The following is a 21,241-nucleotide window of genomic DNA, read 5'->3' as shown; positions in this document are numbered from 1 at the left end:
GTTTGCATGTCCTTTCCCTGTTTAACTTGGATTCCAGTTGCTCTGTCACATGACTGCCGGTGCTGCTTTAGTGTGAAGGAGTTTAAGGTGACCTAATTTCAAGTAATAATTTCTTTTTTGATGACTTTTCTCCTTCTCCTTTCTTGTTTGGCTTTGTGTTTTTTTGCATGCAGATTTAACAGTTTTTAACAAAGAGGTGATTGTTTGGGGATTGTTCATTTGTACCAAACATGATGGTGAAATCTCTCATTTCTTCATTCGGTGGAGGTTTAGCACTTTACCAGTTTGGTGTTGTGTTTGAGCTGCTTGTAAAATACATAATTTCTGGGGATTTTGGTGCCAGTTGGAAATAACTTTTACATGAAGTCATGTGATGCCAGTCATCTGGACACTCTTGTTTTTGTAGGTTTGGGAGAAAGGTTCAGACAGTATTACAGTTCATGCCCTTGGAGTCCTCACGGCTATAATGAGTAACTCACCCTCTGCAAAGGTAGGTCAAACTGATCGTATAATTGTGCCATCCATCAACCCCAGTGGAGCAGCTTCCCTGAACCTACTTCTGTTGTTTTCTCTCACAGGAGGTTTTCAAAGAGAGGATTGGTTACCCACAGCTGTTTGATGTGCTGAAAAGTCAAGGTCAAGCCACCAAACGGCTTCTGCAAGAGCTGATGAACATGGTGAGACATATTTCATCTTTATCCTCTCTAAGTAGGAGAATGCAGGTCAAATGGCTGTTATTGATAACCTCGGTCCAATTGAAATTAAATCCACACTAGATAATTTTTTAAAAATAGTACTGACTTGAGTTAAATAATATTATACAACAGTTAGTTCCGGCCTAGTAATTTGATTGGACAACAGACATTCCATGAGTAACTGATATTGTAAACGGGACTTTTTATAGAAATGACCACTTCACTGTTCAGGAGTTCTAATAACTGTTGGTCAATTGTCATTTATGAAATGTTTATGTGTTACCTGGCAACAGCTTTGTCTCCCGGTCATTTGTCGACCCATTTGTTTTGGCGGAGCAAAATAAATGATTAAATAAACAAATCATAATCTCTTGTCACTTAATGCTGTTGACTAATAAAATGCGCTTGTAGAACTGTTGTATAAAAGCAATATCACACTCGAGGTCATGCTGTTGTGCCGATATTCACTCCCTCATATGTGATGTTGCTTAAATATATCACTCTGTTATTATTCTCTGTGCTCTTTAGGCCGTGGAGGGGGAGCACGCCCACGCTCGCCATCTTGGCATTAGCAACGACCAGCCGTTGCTGCTTCTTTTGCAGTGGTTGCCAGAATTATCAGGTCAGAGGGACCTTCAGCTGCTGGTGGCCCAGTGGCTAGCTGCGGTGTGTGGCGGCTCCTTGTCCTGTCGCACCGTGGCGGTGGAGGCGGGGATGGTGGGAGCTTTGCTGCAGGTTCTCTCCCAGCCGCAGAGTCTGGACAAGCAGTGTGCAGAATCCCTGTTGGGCCTTCTCCAAGACTTGGGCTCCCTGTGTCTGAGGCCAGAAGAGCTGAAGCACATCCTAAGACTCCTGAGGGCGGATCAGAGCAGTGGAGCGTCAGCAGGGAGGTTGCACCCTTACTGCACCCGCATCATACGAATGCTGTCAGCCATGGCGGCCAGAGGGGGCCAGGAATGTGCCCTGCAGTACTTTGACCTCACGCCGCCGATGGCAGGCATCATGGTGCCCACAATCCAACGCTGGCCAGGCAACGGTTTTGCATTTCATGCTTGGCTCTGCCTCAACATGGAGTTCTCCAACAATCGTAAACCGTCCTTCAGCTCCAGCACGGGGGCTCCTAATGACATGGGGAAAGGAACACGCAGGAAGCAGCTTTACAGGTGAAAGAGCACGGCGTTAACCCTTTATTATTGATGCAGTCCACTATTATCATGCATTGTGACATCTTTCCTTTTATTGTGAAGTTTTTTCACAGCAAGTGGAACGGGATTGGAAGCATTTTTTACCATGGAAGGTGTGCTGGTGGTGGCTGTTTGCACGAAGAAAGACTACATGGCTGTTGCTCTGCCTGAACACCCACTGTCTGACTCTGGCTGGGTAAGAAAATAATACATAAATAAATCATTTCTCCTTTAAACATAATGTTTAGATGTACTAGATTGTGAATGATAAGTAAGCAAAACATTGTTTAAAAATAAATGCTTTCAAAATCAGTTAATGTGTTGTTCATTGTCACCCTATTCTAAGCACTCCATCGCCATAGTCCACATCCCAGGCCGTCGCCCATTTGGTCAGAATTTAGTTACCATTTACATCGATGGAGAACAACGAAAAACTGCTCAGCTTCGCTTTCCCTCTTTCAGTGAGGTAAGTTCAAACAAGTACGACATGTGTGCCTGGTAAATGAAACTGTATTCCTTATCAGAGGAAACACATTTAACAATTTTAAACAAGAATAAATAAAATAAAAAATCCTGGGTCTTCCTCTAACTCGTTTGTATTTTTGTATTTCTTGTATCTAACCCTGCAGCCTTTCACCTCATGCTGCATTGGCTCTGCAGGCCACCGAACCACCACCACCACCACTTCTCCCAACCTGCCACCATTTTTCCCCACTAGTCGGACACCTGAGTTTGCTTTCCCTGCTCATAACCCCACCTTCCTGCGCTCTCAGTCCTTCCCCGCCTCCTTCGCTGGGCGTCCAACTGCTGACTCACCAGTACACACCATTTCTGCTGGAATGCAGGACACAGAGTGGGGAACACCCACGTCTCTGGATGGGCTGCTGGGTACCGCCTTCATCTGCCATGAAGCTCTACAGCCTGCTCAGACAAGATCCCTTCATGCTGCTGGTTGGTTTAAAATGCACATTTTCTCAGTCCTATCCAACAATTCAGGTTTCACCTGATGTTGAAGTATTGATCAGAACACAATCAAAGTGTGCTTCCTGTGCTTTGTGACAGGCCCGAATCATGTGTCCCTGTTCAAAGCAGAGGGGGAGACTTCAGATCTTCACAGCAAGCTGCTCCTTTTCTACACTCCACAGGTAAAGTCCCAACAACAAGCAGGAAATCATAAAACATAGCAGATAAATATATTCACAGTACTAACCGTGACTGTGTGTGTGTGTGTTTTTTTTTTTTTCAGGCGTTTAAGAATCAGATATGTCTTGACCTGGCTCCCAGTCACCAATATGATGGCAGGCTCACTGGGCACAGGGTGGTTAACTGGGACATTAAGGTTAGATATGCACCAAACCTCCAGAAAAGTATGACCATTGTTCTAATATTGATGCACTAATCATTCTGGCTCCCTTTTATCAAAATGAGTTAAGAAAAGTTCTTATTTCTGAGTGTGGCCCTTCTTCAAACAAGATGTTATCGTTTAACTAGAATTTATTAATTTTCCTGGAGCCTGCGGTTCCTCATGTGGCAATACAAAGACTAACATTAACTCTACAACTACTCTCCCTAATATTATTATTAATTATTAATATTATTTTATTTTATTTTATTTTATTCATTCATTCATTTTGTTTTGTTTTGTTTTATTTTATTTAACTACATTTAAATTAAATAATTGTTTGACCAATTCATTGTTTATTTATTTATTTTATGGATTGAGTGTGTTTGTACATCAAGCCTGTTTAAGACTTGCTGCACCGAATGCAGGACTGATGCACGTTAAAGTAAAGATTTTTCAAAATAAAACACATGAAAATGTATTTAAGTTTAAACATTTATTTTTTCTTTCCCTGATAGTTTGGGCACCACTGTTCTAGACAGTAGGTGCTTCAACAAAATACCGTACATCCTGGTTTTCTTAACGAACAGGCTGGATTTCTCTCATCTTTTTACTAGATTAACAAACAGTCCCAAATATATTTGTAGCAGATAAAAAGTCCTTTTTCCTTGCAGGATGTGGTAAATGTGCTCGGAGGGATTGGGGTGATGCTGCCACTGCTTGAGCAAGTGTGTGAGGCTGAACAGATCTTCAGCAACGGCGGTCAGGAAGTGTCGGACTTACTGGGACCTGAACTAACGTCTTCCAGAGGCCCCGCTGCCCTGTTGCTGCCACTGAACAAATCTGCTGGTGATTTCCTTTCTTTATTTATTCAAGTTCCTCAAATTTACATGGCATCGTACAGTATGTTAGATAATTATGTAAATGTATATATATATATATATATATATTTATTTATTTGTTCAATACAACAAGATAGAAAATAGGAAAATATATTATGTAAAAAGCTACTTACAATGTAATTGTTTCTGCTGAAACTTAAAGGGAAGATGCTAAACTTATTTTTAAAGTTTTGGTTGTTTTAGTTTAGAAATTATTTAAAAAAAACTGAAAGAATCAAATTTTGCTCCAGTGCAGAGGGTTGGAGGCAGAAATCTGAGCTGGTTTTAATAAAAGCTGAGGAAAATAAATCATCTGCTCGAGCCTCTCCCAGTTCACTCAGTCCATCCCTAGCACACGAAAACACACACGTTTATTTCCGTGGTTGATTAGCTGTGAAAATTCCAATCAACATGTTGGGTTGGGAAGAAACTCGAGTTTTTAGGGAGAACTTCACACATTAAGAGAAAACATGCATGCTATTGATTAAATTTTGCTTAAGTAGACACCCCTAATGCAGTTTTTAACCTGCATGTCTGACTTTGGGGTTTGATGTTCTCATTCATTGTGCGTTACACACGCACCACAAACAGGAGCTGCTTGACATGCTTATAGGCAGAAACCGTTCAGCAGTGCTGTGCATCTGATTCTCCGTCAGATTGCATAAGCACCGTGACATGAATGAAGCTAAGACAAACAATATGACCCAAGAATTATGACTCATTCTGAAAAATGTCACTCGTGCTGCATGAAGCAGAAAAAGGACTGCAGGCTGCAGAGGAAGTCTTAAAACTAGTTTTGTCTCATTTCTTTTTTTTTTTTCTCAGAGGGCAGACTGGAGAGAAACAGTATCGCTGCTTTCTTGCTGATGTTAAAAAATATGATTCGTCATCACTCTGTGAATCAGGAGAGCCTGCTGCAGTGCCACGGGCCCAGCATCATCGGAGCCATGCTGAGCAAAGTAAGCGCCGCACAAAAGGGAAATGAGAGGCACCTTGAATAGAATCTTTTCTGTTGAACCGCTGTGGGTTAATGGAAATTTAAAGCTGTGATTCCCACCCCTTTTTTGTCCCATGCACCCCCTTTAGAGTTTTGTTAAATCAGGTGTATCCCCTCATCATATCATAAGTGCTCCTCCTCAATTTCATATTCTGTTTCATTTGTGTATCAGCTAGCTCTCATTCACTCCTTGCTGTATCTCAAGGCTTAATCCATGAACTCAAAATACTGGGTGCAACAATTATTGTCTTTTAATGTCAAAAATGTGATTAAATTGGTTCCACAGCATAAATTAATCCTGTTTCAATAAATTACAAGAAAGGACAGTATTTGTGGTAAATTTGTCCAAAACAATGGCCTAAAAAGGAACATTTTCCTATTACTTTTAAAAATGGATGGTTTCCAAGTACCCCATGTAATGTGCTCCTGTACTCTTATTGGAACGCGTACCCCTGGTTGGGAATTGCTGATTGATGAGCAGCACATTTTTTAGTTTGTCTTAAACGACAGTGGGGAGAAATTGTACAACTCACGACAACAGGTGTATATATGTATATATATATGTATATATATATATATATATATATATCTAAACATGTAATCGACACAACTCCTGTCATGGCATGCTATTAAACATTACATTATACAATAGCGTAAATGTGCTTAATAATAATCAATAATTACCATTTGCTAACTGCTGCCTCACAGCAAGTGTGTCTTTGCTTTCAAGGAAACTCACAACATAGGAGTGTGACGATATCTCGATACGGCGATATATCACAATATATTTTCGCACGATCGATAATCGAATTTTTTTATTTATTTATTTTATTATTTTCAAAAGCTTTTCTGCTTTTTCACTAAAATGTGCAGGTAGGGCTTCACAGAAATTTTGTCACTGTTTGTTGAAGGAACCAATATATTGTTTACTGTAATATTACACTATAATGGTGTCACTGGTAAGAAAGACCCTATTTTTTGTTTACAGAAAGCACTATTGGAGATACTTGTTTGTTTACATTGATATGTTGACACTTATTTACAGAAATGTTGCACTAAATTAGTGTCACTGTTCAGAGAACACTTTTTCAATGTATTGTCTTTAAAATAAAATAATATAAAATAAAAATTGTATTTTTTCACTTCATCTTTTTTTTTCTTGTTATGTCAGAGATTATCGTAGATTGATTTCTGACCAATATATTGATAATCGCAGTATCGTCATATCGTGAGATAATTGTTATCGTGAGCTTTGTATCGCGTATCGTATTGTGAGGTGCCCAGAGGTTCCCAACCCTACTCCATAGATGTTATGGGATTGTTTTTTTTTCTAAGCATAATGCATCATCCTGAGGCAGAGATGCATTAGTTTGTTTGGTATTGATCTGCTTTTAGTCAGTCTATGATGACAGAATGTGACTGAGCAGTACATCATTAGCTCCAATGCAGTACACACACACACACACACACACACACACACACACACGTCTGCAGCATTTGTTGCAATATAAGCTGTGGTGGAGCATCCTGTAAGGACAAAAAAGTATGCCATATCACACAGCGCTAAAGACACAAATACACTAATCGTGAGTGTACAAGCAGTGGACTTTCACTCTACTGTGTGTAACAGTCATTGTGACTGAAAAGAGGCACAAACACAAACACACACACATGCACACGCACACATATGCACACACACACACACACACACACACAGTGAAGTCCAAATGATTATAGCGTGATTTGAAACTCTGACACTCTCCTTGTGTTGTCTGTCTGTGTTTGCTGCAGGTTCCAGGCAGCATGATGGACATGAATGTTCTGATAGCATGTCAGCTTCTTCTGGAGCAGGTTTTCAATGAGGGCAACAGTCTACTCCTGCAGCAGCTCTACCAACACCTGCTCTTCAACTTCCGCATCTGGACCAAAAGCCATTTTGCTGTTTGTCTCGGTAGGGCAGCAACATCCCTCATGTTGATGAGTAACAGGCCTATGAACTCTTACATGTCAGCAGAAGCTGCTTCTCTCTCTCTTTAGTTTGTGTATCCATAGGTGAACTGAAAAAGAGCTGAAGCAAAAATAAAGTGAATTTTGGCATTTCTAAATATTAGGTCAAATCCTCTCTTTTTCCCAAAGCTCACGTGCAGTACCTGATGTCAGTGATAAACAAGAGCAAACAGCGAATAAAGAGGAAATACGGAGTCCAGTACATTCTGGACACCATTCGGACACACTACAGGTATAGATTTACTGTTTTTTATTCATTTCTGATGGGAATCTTTTTTTTTAAGGCGCATAGCAGGTAGGAGTGTGACGACATCTCGATACGGCGATATATCACGATATTTTTCCACACGATCGATTATTGATTTGCTCACAAGTGTCGATTTTTTTTTTTTTTTTAACATTTTTTAAATTTATTTATTTTTCCAAAACCTTTTCTGCTTTTACACTAAAATGTGCAGGTAGGGCTTCTCAGAAGTCTTGTCACTGTTTTTTGAAGGAACCAATATATTGTTTACTGGAATATTGCACTATAATGGTGTCACTGCTATTGGAGATACTTGTTTGTTTACATTGGTGTGTTGACACTTATTTACAGAAATGTTGCACTAAAATAGTGTCACTGTTCATAGGACACTTTTTCAATGTATTGTCTTTCAGAGATATAAAATAAAAATTGTATTTTTTCACTTAAACTTTTTTTTTTTCTTATGTCATAGATTATCGTAGATTGATTTTGGACCAATATATTGATAATCGCAGTATCGGCATATTGTGAGATAATTGTTATCGCGAGCTTTGTATCGCGTATTGTATCGTATCGTGAGGTACCCAGAGGTACCCACCCCTAATAGCAGGTCTTAGTTGCTATTCCAACACAGGGATTTAGATTCACCGCCTCCCCTTCACCATTGTTACCATTTCTGTGCTCCTCTGCTTGGCCCTAGTGTGGAGAAAGATGGCAGCCCTCTGTCTGAGGACAAGCAAACAATACAGACCTCTCTCTTTGCCATGCTGAAGGATTTCCTCAAATCTCCTACATCAGAGGAGCTCCACAGCGTCCTCGCCTACATTGTTAGCGTGGGTGAAGAACAACAGGTAATCATTTTGTTGAAGCCATTACGCTGATCCGACCATTTTTGCTTTCATCATGTGCTATTTATGTAAATATTTTGTAATCATGCAGCTGCAGTTATGTGTGGAAATACTGTTTATCATGATGACGAAATGATGATGTCACGGGGTGTTACTCTATATATAGCCGACACCCGAGCACAGGTGTAATGATGAACAGTGTGTTTGGCTAGAGAGCGAGAGGGCAAAAAGTACTTTTTAACCGCATTTCGAAACCCAATGTAAAACAGAAAGAAGTAATGCTAGTGTGAAATACGTTTAATCCATGTTGCTGTGGCTGTTATACAGAATAAAAGAGACCACGCTGCGACACTACGAAAGTATGCACATGATTTACTGATCACTTCTACATATTTAGTTCAAGAAGGTTAAATCTGTGTGATTCTCTCCCTGGAATGTGTATATGTATTAATTTCTCCCTTCTCCTTTAGGTGGTGCGGGCCTTAGACCAGCTCTATGAGCTCCTGAGGACCAGCCCTCCTCGTGAGCAGGTGCAGGCTGTGCTGCTGGAGTGGGGCGTGGAGCAGCTCTACAGTTTGCTGCTCACGCCGAGCTTTGGCGACGAGGCCAGAGAAAGAGTGTTCAGGGTGAGAGCTGTTGAGCTCGCCTGTTTGTCAACCTCATCATATTCACACATTAATTATAATATGAAACATCTGCCTGCTTCGTGATGCTCTAGGTCACATGTGTCCACCTCATGGCCCAGTGGCCAAATCATGTCCTTTGGAGCATCCAATTCAGCCCACAGGAGGAAGTAAAAATGACAGAGAAAACATGAATCATTGTGTAAATGAAACACAATATAATTTGGGTAAACAGTTGAAAAAAAACTCAAAATTCTTACAAAATTCTTCAGTTTTCCTCAAATTGTGACATAATGTTTCCCTTGATTAAATAGAAATTGATCACAAAATCTAGGAAATTTAAAGTGAAGATTTGACATTGAATTTGAATGTCTTGATTATTTAAAAGTAGCAATGCACATTAATAGACACAAACATACTGTAAATGAGCCAGAGTTTGGCCTAAAAAGGTTTTCATCTGATGTCCCTGGACCGATTTTAAAAGGTATAAAATACAGTGAGAATACAACATGGCAAAAGAGAACAAGTATGACAAATAACAATAATTACTGATAAAACAAAGCACCAAGCCTGGACTAAAACTCTCAGAATTTCCACACAGTAAATTACAACAGGAACAAAGTTTTAAAAAATAATAGTTAATCCATACTAAACACAAGAGAAACAAACAATATACAAAAATCTAAATTAAACAAAGTAATAATCAGTTCTGTCACTTATTGCTTGGATATGGTCGGTTTCTTGCACGTTTTGTATTTTTCATCATATCAATATGTATACGTAGAAGTGCAAACTAGGGCACAATAATGTTGAAATTACTCATTTTCCTCACATAAAATCTGTGGCCCGCTTGAGGTCAAACTGCTTTGTATTTGGCCCCTGAACTAAAATGAGTTTAACACCCCTGTTCTAGGTTTTATACAAAATACTCAAAAGTGAGCGAGTGTCCGAGCGCAACAAGCAACGCATCAAACTGAAGGACTTAGGCTATCTGGGCCTCGTGTGTTGTCTGGAGGACATTCCTGTAACCATGACGACAGTGCGCTGTCTGTACGAGCAGGTGGTCGCTACAGGTAATACTTTACACTGTCTAATGTGATGTTTTTAGCTTATTATTTAAAAACAACATATTTCTGTGCCTTTAGATGCCAGCCCTAATTTTAGGGACCTACTGGCCGTGGTCTGTCTGTCTCATCGAGCTGAACTCACTGTCCGATTGGACGTCTGTCGCAAGGTCAGTGTCCACAGACACCTCACATTATCATGAAACACAATGCGTCTTTTCACTTACGATAATGTCTTACTGTCTGTGTTTCTCTCAAACCTCACCAGCTCTTTCATTTAATCCACTCCAATGAGGACTATGTGAAACAACTTGCCAAACAGCCCGGCTGGCAGGATGTGCTCACCAAACTCTACGTCAAGGAGTCCTATGAGTCGCAGGCTGCCAGCATCGCAGACTCCGGCATCCACAGTTCCTCTGAACCAAACTACAGACCCTCCTTGCGCAGCGATCACTCCCTGAGCATTGACGAAACACAAAGAAACATGTTCCTGAACTACCACAGCTCACAGGACATGGAGGATGAGGAGGAGGATGGAGGTCAGCGAGACACCTCGGAGGGATTTTCTGACCTATCCCAGTCCCCCTCTAGTGGAGGTGGAGGAACCCTTAAAAACTTTGCTGGCTCCATTCATTTTAAATCCTATGACTCAGCAGATCAGGAAAGCCAGTCGTCCTCTATCTCCAACGCCATTGATATCGCATCTTCTCGTCCAGAGGATGAAGGGAGGGACTACCATCCACTGTCTCCCTTTGGTACATCACCGTTTGATTTGGATTTGGGAGGCATGGGGGATACAGGCGTCCACACCCCTGTAGGTAGTCTGACCAACACTCCATCTCCGTTAGAGCAAAGCAAACCTTTCCCACCGCTGAGGCCGAGAAAGAGCTCCAGTTTATCCAACGTGCTGGACGACATCAGTTTTGGGACGGACCCTGCCACTGGAGACACAATCTCCAATACGTCCAACCCTCAGGTATGCTCACCCTGTCCTTTCAGATTCACGTTACTTATTCTTTCTGATTGACATCAATTACGTTGCAGCTAAATAAGTGGATCTAAAAAGTCACTTCTAGGTATTACTGTAGTTACTGAAGCCTTGTTTGTCTTACTTGAGCTGTTTTCTGTTTGCACCGTAGCAGACCCCCGAGGAGGAGCTGTGCAACCTGCTCACCAACATAGTCTTCTCTGTGTTGTGGAGCGGCAGTGGTGCGGAGGGAACAGAGGATGGGATTTGGAGAGAGAGAGGACAAGTGTTTTCTGTCCTCACCAAACTGGGCACTTCCTGCCAGCTGGTTCGCCCCCCCGACGACATCAAACGCAGGTCAGAATATATCTACATTTATTGTCTTTGTTTAATAAATGCACAAAGCAGTTACTTTAAGAACCAAACTACTTAGACGTGACTGCATTACCATATATGGATGAAGCTAAAGTCTCCTCTTGTCTTGCACTGGTCAGTCTACTGGAGATGATGCTGGAGTCGTCCCTGTCAGACCTGAGGGATGCTCAGGGGGCGTCCCTGCCTTTCTGTCCCAGTCTGGTTCGGCTCCTTCGGCTGCTGCAGGACTTCCTGTTTGCTGAGGGAACAGACAACCACTCACTGTGGAGTGAAAAGGTACTTCACATGTTCATCTATTACTGACAATTTAAACATCTCCTATATCTGCTTTATGAATGACTTAAATATATATATATATATATATATATATATATATATATATACACATCTTGACAATTCATTCATTCACTTTTAAAACTCTGCTTAATCTCACATAATTTTTTCAACCTTGGGGTCAGGACCCCATGTGGGGCAGCCTGGAGTTTAAATGGGGTCCCCTGAAATGTCATTAATAAAATAAATATATATTATTTTTTTTTCAAATTAAAACACAAATCTTAAATAACTATTCTATACTTTGACTTTGTCACCAACCCCGTCTACTTTTTATTTGTAATACAATATAACAATGTCTGTAGGTTCACCAGAAATTCTTGATATTAAAAAACGTTTGAAACCACTTCACTAATGTTTTTCTTTGCAATGATGCAATGTTGCCTGCTCTGTGCATGCATTGCTCAAAATATATTTAGTTCATTTATCCTCCAAACAATGCTATTAGCTTAAAGGACGACATAGCTGCGAAACTTTTTACCTCCCCCAAGATGGTTTTATTTTTCCCGTTTATTTATTTGTTGGCCTCTTAGTAGGATTATGTCAAATGTACCTGACAACATTTTAGCTAAAGATAGACCTGAAGTCATGGAAGATTCCATTACATTTTGGAGTTGATCGGGATCAACATACTGATCAGATTTAGAAACAAAGAACAGATTTCTATCTCTCATCAAATTCGGATCCGCATTTTTATCACGATCTTACATTCATAACATTTGAACCTACTGTATCATTATTAATGGGAATTTCTTCCCAGCCTGTAACGTGTGAACCCCGATCGCACACATACAGTACATCTCGCTGACATCGGCACGATGAATGAAGTTGCATCGGCGAGACGTGTTATGGAGAGTGTTTGCTCATTGGGCAGACGTCGCGGAGACATCAGCGTTTGGACGATGGATTAAAGATGCTCAGCGCGGCCTCTCTACAGCTTATATTAACCTTTATTTAGCTCGGATCATTCAATTAGTATATCTCCATATCCATAATCGAGTATTTATTTAAATCTGATAGAAATATGGCAAGATCACAACAGCAACAACAAAACAAACAATATACTACCACTAAATAGCTTATTATGTGTGGACAAAATAAAGAGAGACACAGTTCATGATGATAAATGTATTTTTAGCAAAATAGCCAAAAGAGCCCCAGCACAAAAACAGCTTCACGGAAGTGACATTTTACCGATTTTGGGGGAAAAACACACACAAAATGACGCATTAGGCGTAGAATGCGACGCATGATCTGAGGCCGACATTGGCGAAACATAGGCGTGCTATCTGGGAATGATCATGGTACCATGATCAGGATCACTGATCCAGAAAACTGGTCATATCTAGCAAGGCATTGCGTTCTCTGAAGGCTCTTATATGTCAATAGGATGCGTAAAAGCTTTTTAAATCTATTTCAAACAAAATACATTAAGTCCTGGGTGTGGTTGTGGCTTTTGTCTGTCACTTTGCTGAAAGTACAACACGTGTTCTTGTTTGTTTGGTGTCAGAGGGTGGAGAATCCTGCTTGGGTGTAGATAGAATCTTTTAAATGCAGGCTAAGCTGTGTTTAATGTCCTCAATGGTTTTTGGGTTGCTTCTTTTTCTGGATGCTACAAGGTGTGGAAACAGGTCCGGTCCTTCCTGTCAAGCCTATTATTCAGAGCTGTTGTTGTATTGCAGATTTTTGAAGGGGTGGTTAACCTGCTGGACAAGTTACAGGCCTGGCACAGCACCCCTGGCAGTCCTGGAAACACTGAGCTGAAAGAAATGGCACAGATCGGCATGCGTATCATCACAGGGTACATCCAGCAGCAGGAATCACAGGTCAGCAGTAACTTTACAACGTATCCACATCACAAGCAGCATACCTGCGGGCCTGAAAGTAGCTGAATACCACTTTGTAGCTGTTTATTGAACTTGAAAAGTGCACTCAGATAACGTCAGCTCTGGAACACCAGGCCTTCTATGGCTTTTCTTGTCAAAAACATAGCAGTCATTCTTGCTAGGGAGTGTTCTGTATGAAAGGGCGCCTCCTCTCTGAGTTATGACGACTACTGCTGCTGAACCATTGGGGAATTGTGAGAGGGCAGCCGTACACGAACTCATCACATTCAGTTTGTTTGTTCTCAGCTTAGCACAGCTTTCCCTGCAGCACTTAGATCCTACAAAAAAAAATGTAATTAGTGCTAAGTGTACATAATTGCACCCTGAACCTGAACCTGTTCATAACTGTGGAAATAAAGCAAGCCTGGGGCTGCAGTGGGGTGGGGGATGGGTGTGTGTGTTTGTGTGTGGGGGGGGGGGGGCATTTAAATCAAATGGTGGAAAAACAGTGATCCTATCAACGCACTTAATGGACCATTTTGGATGATGATTTGGGACATAAAACAGAGACTTTAATTCTGTTACTGAATGTTTTACCCTTTAGTCTATTCTCCGTGAATTAAACCTAGAGATTTATGTAAATACACACAGTGCTTCATTATTTTAAATGATATTTTAGTCTTTAGTCACTCAACAAAGACTAGATTTAAGGTCCCTTTTTTTTATTTTTGTTTTAGTTAAAATTTAGTCAGTTTTAGTCTCATTTTAGTCTTTTTATGTAATTTCAGCTCCATTCCTGAGAGTTTAAATTTCAGTTATGATAATGAATTGGTTAACAAGGAAAACAATCAGGCCAGCCAGTCTCATTTGTTACTCATCAGTTGATCAAGAATAGTTCATTTGTGTTGTCAGCACTTCTTACATGTACGCTTTCATCATGGAATGAAGGGTCATCAATGAAAAGTTTTCATTTCAATTTTAATTGACAAAATAACACTGATTATGTAGTAAATGCATTGGTTTTTCAGTCATCTAGATTGGCATCCCTTATTTCACTCGTGTCAAACTCAAGGCCCAGGGGCCAAATCCGGCCCTTTAAAGCATCCAAATGGGCCCGCAGGGGAAAGTAAAACATGAATCATTGTTTAAATGACCACATAATTTAGTTGTGGATATCTCAGTAGGGTTGCAAGGAGGCGTAGAATATCTGTCAAATTTCAACGGGAACTTAAGCTCAGGAATTTTTGGCAGTGTTCGAAAAATATACTTTTCATGGGAAATATTTACTGAAAGTAAGCAGAAATTGTGATTATTTTCAATCACTGTATCGCACCCAAACGTAAAAATTGGCATCATTGTAAAAGATAATACACATTAACATTTCAACAGATTTATTTGTAGAACTTTACAATGGTTCGAGTTGATTTTAATTGAATTTCTCACAAATTCAATGAAACTACGATATTTGCAGGGGTTGGCAATTTTGTTAAGAAAGAAAAGAAAAAGAAAAAATTGTCAAAAGTAATCTAATTTTTCCAAAATCCTGCTCAATCCCCAAATTAAATAAATATTAGGGGTGTGAAAAAAACCCCAACAATTTCATGATATATATCGCGATTTTTTCGGGTGCTGATTTCTTTTTTTTGTTTTTTTGTTTTTTGGGGGGGGGGGGCGATATTTAATCAATATTTTTGTGTATTTGTGCAATATTTCAGTGATTACAATGCTTTCAATGTGTAATAAAACTAATAATAAATAGTAAATAGGATGTTTTGAAGCAAATAGTTTTGACTCAATTTGTCCTCTGAATGATCAATATCTTCTGATGAGCATATACAGCAACTTGATTTTTTATCTCCACGTTTAATTTTGATATTAACTGGGTAATATTGGGTTATATTGCGATATATCAAGTATCGTGATACATATCGTATTGCAACATCCTGGCCAATGCTCACCCCTAATAAATATAGTAACAATCTGTCACCTATTGCTTGGATATTGTCAGTGCCTTATATACTACATACTTTTATACATGGAAATGCAAAGTACCACCAATGTTGAAATGTTATGATTCCTCATCTCTGCAGCCCAACTTGCCCGTTGTTGGCCCCTGAACAAAAATTAGTCCGACATCCCTGTATTATTTATCTTACAGATAAGCTCTTATTTGTGAAATCTGTTGAAATTGTGCTTCCTGTGTGTGTAGGTGTGTGTGATGGCCTATGTGAAGCTGCACAGCCTCCTGCAGACAGTGCTCTGCCTTCGCTGGGAGGAGGTCTGCTTCCTCCTGGGGCAGCTTGGTGCCCCTCTGTGGCCAGGAGGTGTAATAGGAGACAAAAACTATGTGCAGTCTGAGGCTTTTTCCCAGCTGGTACCAGTTGTTCGGACCTTACTGGACCAGCATGCAGATCCCATCAAACTGCAGAGACTGTTACCAAACCTGCCTATCACCAATGGAAGCACCACATTCGCTCAGGACTTGGAGGAATACTGTCACACACTGGAGTGGAGAGAATTTTACCAACAGGAGGTCAGTGTTTAAAATAAGATGTAATTTTTCTTTAGTTTGGGAAATCTAAAGATATGACATTCCTCTTTTACGTGATACTAACCAGATATAAATATTCACCTCTGTGTGTGTGTGTGTGTGTGTGTGTGTGTGTGTGTGTGTGTGTGTGTGTGTCTTTTCCATGTATATGAACTAAATACTTCCCAGTGACTCCCTGAGATGTCAAATTCAAAATCACTTTTTAAAAAAAATAGCATTTTCTGGTCAAATGTAAAAGTAGGTGGAGATCAGTTTATTCTTAACCTTGAAACTTTTATTTTTTATGATTTGAAGCAAAAACAGACACAAACATTAGTGTGGCCGAGAGCACGTTTATCACGGCTGTGTGTGACAGTGTGTGCTCGTAAATCAGTTTTGTTTGGATGACTTTTTATAAACGAAGCCTACAACGAAATAAACATTATGGCGCGACTTCTGGGCTGCATGACAAGTTTGAAACTTCGCCAAACATATAGTTTATTTACATCACTGATATTTATTATAAGTCTATTCTTACCAACATGTTATAAAGATAAAAGGCTGCTATTGGATTTATTTCTGCAATGCACAGCCTTTCACTCAAAAGTACTTTGTCTGATTGTCGCTTATTTCTACACATCCAAGAATTTACTAAATGATTCATTTCAAGCTAGGTTTATGAGTAATTCTCGTGCTTTTTAACCACACACTTGTAAGCATGGGACAATAGTGTAGAATTACAGATGGTTTAACGTGTTATCGCAATTAGCAGTGCAAGTATTTTACCGCCGATTTGAGCCATTTCCTTCTACTTTTGTATTTAGAGTATAATTATACACTCATCCATGTGAGCAGACGGCACAGAAAGAATGTAATGTGGTGTTTAGGAAACCTTTCAGTTTGCCACATTGCTTTTGTTTAAAGTAGAACGTGTGCTGCAGATAAGAAAAGCATGAGAAATACAGGCTAATACTCTTTCAAATCAAAGCCTGTCTGTTATTTTTCTAATCCACTGTCCCAGTCATCACATGACTGGAAGTGTAAAGTTTTTATGTGACCTATGATTCTTACTTCTTTCACTGACATTAATCATATGAATTGTTTTTGTTAATATTTTCATTGTTTTTTTTTAAATGTATTCATCAATTTTTACCTCAATCCTCTGAAACCTGTGAATGTCCCTCAGGATGGATGAATAAATAAATAAATAAATAAATAAATAAATAAATATACTATACTATCTACTAATAGTGTTTCTCAAATGGGGGTATGTGTACCCTTAGCGGTACGCGATAGCACTACAGGGGGTACTTGAAATTGGAAAATTAAGAAATGAAACCATTAAAAATATGTTTATTTTTAATTACAAATCATCATCATAATTTTGATGATGAAACTGATGTTTTGATGAGATAAACTGAAAAGGCAAGTCTTGCTCCCACACCAGGCAGAAGATAAAAACAGAAATGATAAAAACCTATAGAAATGAATCCATTTAGGAAGCAATAAATACTGTTTCATTGCACTTATTTGCAAAGGGAAGCTTTAAAATGTGTGTTTATTCCATCATTATGCAAATAGTTGTTTTTTCACAGTATTCTAAGCAAAATGTTGTAATCGGACAAAGGGGAACTTGGATTCAGAAATAAGAGAAAGGGAAGTTTGAGAACCACTGTACTAATAAATCCAGAAAGAATATAAAGAGAAAAAGGCTGAAACCTGCCATTCATTTAATCCAATTCACATTAATATCTGCATCCTCCATCATCCATACATCTGGAGTCACCCATTTCATCTGTTTATTGCTCCTTCCTATATGTCCTTCCAGGTTCAGCCTACCATGGAGCAGTTTGAGCTGGATACGTTCGGGAGGAGCCACGACATCATGTCCAACTTCTGGAACTCCTGCTTTGATGATCTGATGAGCACTGCCTACAAACGGGATAAAGACCGATCTGACTCCAAGTCCAAGTTTCAGGTGCCGACACTTGGTTTGTTTGGTAGGACTTTTCCTAAGCTGAGGAACACTGACGTGGTGTTTCTCTGTCTGTGTGAGCAGGAGGTGATAGTGGACCCCTACATGAAGCGACTCAGGACTGAGAACACCAGGTACCTGCTTTGGCAGAAGCAGATTTCAGGCCAGCAGGGGGTGGTGTGGCTGCACTGGAAAGCTCTGCGTAGACTTTTGACCAGTGAGAGAGGAGCATGGGCCAACAGGTAGGAGAAGCAAATCATCTGATCTGGGGAGGAGAGCCACGAGCTTACCTTTTTATTTTAATGACAGAGTTCAGCCGGAGGTGAAGTGGAAACTGTCTGGAGCAGAGACCTACTCAAAGATGCGTCTCAAACTGGTGCCCAACTATAACTACGATCCGCACACTGAAGCCAGTGCTCAGAGGGACAACATGGGTGCGTTACCAAGCACAACTCTACATTTCTCTTCTGTTTTTCCTTAAAATTTCTTTTTATTTTTCTTCATTTTTTTTGTTTGGCACAGTTTAAAATACAATGAAACATAATAATATCAACAGTGGACAGACATGAACAGAAATCAATACACTTTACAGGCATGCCAGGGAAAACCCAAAAAAACCCTCAAGGGGCGTGAAGAAGAGGTGTCCCGATATAACATTTAAACGTTAACTAAAGAGAAAAAAAATAAAGAAATAAAGTCAAGACAAAATAAAAAAATTCAATGTAATCCAATGTGATCCCAGGAGCGGAGAGCCCTCGTAGCTCTGAACCAATCCCATTGGCTGTTGCAAAGGAAGCCAAAGTGAGCGACATGGAGGATGATCAGCTAGGAGACGAAGACCTTGTCTTTTTAGACAATAAGTGAGTTTGTATTGTTATTATTATATTCTTAATTTAAGGTTAAGGTCTCTCTCTGAGTGTCTTATGATGACAGAGACCATTCGTTTAACTGTTTTCTATCTTTTCAGGGGGGAGGGAGAAGAGGAAAGCCAGAAAGAAAAACTAGTTCTGTCTGAAGACTGTGAGCTCATCACCATCGTGGCAGTTGTCCCAGGTCGTCTGGAGGTCACCACACATCACTTGTACTTCTACGACGGCAACAGTGAGAAGGAAGAGACGGAGGAGGGTAAGAAAAGACTGTCCCATCCACCTTTGCAGGAATTTATTATGATTAAATGATTTTTAAATTGTGTTTTCAGGAATCGGGTTTGACTTTAAGAGACCTCTGTCTCAGCTTCGTGAAGTTCATTTGAGGCGCTACAACCTGCGACGCTCTGCACTGGAGTTTTACTTTATTGACCAGTCGCATTATTTCATCAACTTCAGAAAGAAGGTGTGATTTATCCCAGAAATCCAAATTATTATTATTTTTTTCACTGTCAGCTTAGTCTCTGCATGGTTATGTAAAATAAAGGTTTTTAATTTGAGATGGACAGAAACAAAGACTGCTTATCTAAAAGCTTTTCCACCCTGCAGGTACGAAACAAAGTCTACTCAAGAATCCTTGGGCTGCGACCTCCAAACCTGTTTTACTTTGGCACGCGTTCACCCCAAGAACTCTTAAAGGCGTCGGGACTGACACAGGTATCTGCCATTGAATTATTGATTAATTTGATGTATTGGTTTATTTAACAGGGACCGTGTAACTCAACTCAACTTTATTTATATAGCGCAAATTACAACAAAGTCATGTACGTTAATGTCAATACTGGAATTGTACCAGAATTAGCTAAAAGACTATTTTTCATCTGCAGTGCCAGTGCCTATGTCTCCCTGCTTAATGTTGTGTATAAGTTATCCCTAAAGTCAAGACCTGAGTTTTTTTTACTTGTTTTTTGTTACTCAAATCATTCTTCAAACAGTTTTGCTTCATATTTGTGGGATTTGGTCTGTTCTGGTGTTATAATATCCCAATAATCAAAGTTATCACTACTTTTTGGCCAATCTGTGCGATTTGGATCTTAATTAAGTTCTAATGTTGACAGAAATGGGTGTGCAGAGAAATCTCCAACTTTGAGTATCTGATGGAGTTGAACACCATCGCTGGACGCACCTACAACGATTTGTCTCAGTATCCTGTGGTTAGTGTCTGCCTTCTGACTAATACGAATGTTTACGGTTTAAAAAAACACTTCAGTACATTTATTTGTGTTTTTTTCTTTAGTTCCCCTGGGTTTTGTGTGATTACACCTCACCCATTCTGGATCTGGAAGATCCCACGGTTTTCAGAGACTTGTCTAAACCCATAGGTGTGGTGAACCCACGTCATGCACGGAACGTCCGAGAAAAGTGAGTTTTGCAGTGAAAGAGTCAAACAGATTTCAATAAAACAGACTGAGGATAAAGATTAGGACTCAAGGCAGTGAGTGGGCTACCAAAAATGTATGGTGATGACAATTAATGTGAAACGAAGTGACGCACATTGTAAACTTTAAAGCTGCTATCCGGAGCTTTTGAGAAACGTCCCGATTTCCCGCCTCACTTCCTCTCACTGCCTCTCCCAACCTACCAGAAGCCACGCCTCTACTTTTTTGCACGCACATTGCGGAACATAGTAAGGTCGTATTGCATCAGGTCGCATTGATATAGGTCCATGGGTCAGGTAAGAGCCAAAATCATATTTACCAGTTTGCTGTGATGCGCGGCCTTGTTTCCGTGCACAGTACCACTGTCACTTTGATTGACAATCTCAAAAACAGGAAGTCGAAGCCTATTGGCTGGGTGCACTCGATGATCGTTTCCATTTGTATAGGAGGGACTTATATATATTAATGTATATGAATGACCACTGGCAGTAGACCATTGTAAAAGACTAGTTAGGTATTTTTTTCACATTTCAAAAGAATGATACATAAATATAGATTTCTCAGAAACTACGGATATCAGCTTTAAGGTGCACTTTGTTGTTGCACACTGCGATTTTCAAAAACATTACCTGTTTATCACTAGGTATGAGAGCTTTGAGGACCCGACTGGCACCATCGACAAATTCCACTACGGCACACACTACTCCAATGCAGCAGGAGTCATGCACTACATGATCCGCACGGAGCCCTTCACCACCCTTCATATCCAGCTGCAGAGTGGCAGGTGGGGTATCCTGTCTGACTTTCAGCTTTTGCTCACTCTACCTGATATTTTCAGAACTAACGCTGGTTCTTCTTTCCTCGCGTGTAGGTTTGACTGTGCGGACCGACAGTTCCACTCGGTGGCAGCGGCTTGGCATGCTCGCATGGACAGTCCAGCAGATGTCAAAGAGCTCATCCCAGAGTTCTTCTACTTCCCGGAATTTCTACAAAACATGAACGGTAAGACTTTGCACACTGCGTTGAACCAACATTGTACTGTGAG

At 40.1% G+C, this 21,241-nt stretch overlaps 1 protein-coding gene across 4 annotated transcripts in view; it reads left to right on the top strand.

Annotated features, from left to right (window-relative positions):
• Positions 1 to 21,241, top strand: part of nbeal2 (neurobeachin-like 2) — a 47,447-nt gene that overhangs the window by 17,628 nt on the left and 8,578 nt on the right. For 3 of the 4 annotated variants that reach the window (XM_028469975.1, XM_028469972.1, XM_028469974.1), the window contains 32 exons: positions 407 to 490; positions 579 to 677; positions 1,224 to 1,858; positions 1,943 to 2,075; positions 2,226 to 2,345; positions 2,509 to 2,830; positions 2,942 to 3,024; positions 3,126 to 3,218; positions 3,896 to 4,070; positions 4,928 to 5,061; positions 6,891 to 7,050; positions 7,236 to 7,338; positions 8,051 to 8,201; positions 8,669 to 8,824; positions 9,735 to 9,894; positions 9,967 to 10,055; positions 10,154 to 10,861; positions 11,025 to 11,209; positions 11,347 to 11,503; positions 13,243 to 13,386; positions 15,596 to 15,919; positions 17,745 to 17,894; positions 17,976 to 18,133; positions 18,201 to 18,325; positions 18,634 to 18,751; positions 18,859 to 19,016; positions 19,090 to 19,223; positions 19,367 to 19,474; positions 19,876 to 19,971; positions 20,055 to 20,179; positions 20,840 to 20,980; positions 21,068 to 21,198. In XM_028469975.1, the coding sequence (XP_028325776.1) occupies positions 407 to 490; positions 579 to 677; positions 1,224 to 1,858; positions 1,943 to 2,075; positions 2,226 to 2,345; positions 2,509 to 2,830; positions 2,942 to 3,024; positions 3,126 to 3,218; positions 3,896 to 4,070; positions 4,928 to 5,061; positions 6,891 to 7,050; positions 7,236 to 7,338; positions 8,051 to 8,201; positions 8,669 to 8,824; positions 9,735 to 9,894; positions 9,967 to 10,055; positions 10,154 to 10,861; positions 11,025 to 11,209; positions 11,347 to 11,503; positions 13,243 to 13,386; positions 15,596 to 15,919; positions 17,745 to 17,894; positions 17,976 to 18,133; positions 18,201 to 18,325; positions 18,634 to 18,751; positions 18,859 to 19,016; positions 19,090 to 19,223; positions 19,367 to 19,474; positions 19,876 to 19,971; positions 20,055 to 20,179; positions 20,840 to 20,980; positions 21,068 to 21,198 (5,659 nt within the window). The remainder of the gene's footprint in view (positions 1 to 406; positions 491 to 578; positions 678 to 1,223; positions 1,859 to 1,942; positions 2,076 to 2,225; positions 2,346 to 2,508; positions 2,831 to 2,941; positions 3,025 to 3,125; positions 3,219 to 3,895; positions 4,071 to 4,927; positions 5,062 to 6,890; positions 7,051 to 7,235; positions 7,339 to 8,050; positions 8,202 to 8,668; positions 8,825 to 9,734; positions 9,895 to 9,966; positions 10,056 to 10,153; positions 10,862 to 11,024; positions 11,210 to 11,346; positions 11,504 to 13,242; positions 13,387 to 15,595; positions 15,920 to 17,744; positions 17,895 to 17,975; positions 18,134 to 18,200; positions 18,326 to 18,633; positions 18,752 to 18,858; positions 19,017 to 19,089; positions 19,224 to 19,366; positions 19,475 to 19,875; positions 19,972 to 20,054; positions 20,180 to 20,839; positions 20,981 to 21,067; positions 21,199 to 21,241) is intronic. The other variant, XM_028469973.1, reaches the window with a different exon arrangement.

This window comes from Gouania willdenowi, chromosome 16, assembly GCF_900634775.1.
Source record: "Gouania willdenowi chromosome 16, fGouWil2.1, whole genome shotgun sequence".
Lineage (NCBI taxonomy): Eukaryota > Metazoa > Chordata > Actinopteri > Blenniiformes > Gobiesocidae > Gouania > Gouania willdenowi.
Note: the sequence above shows the minus strand (reverse complement) of the source record. Positions and strands in the feature narration are given on the sequence as shown.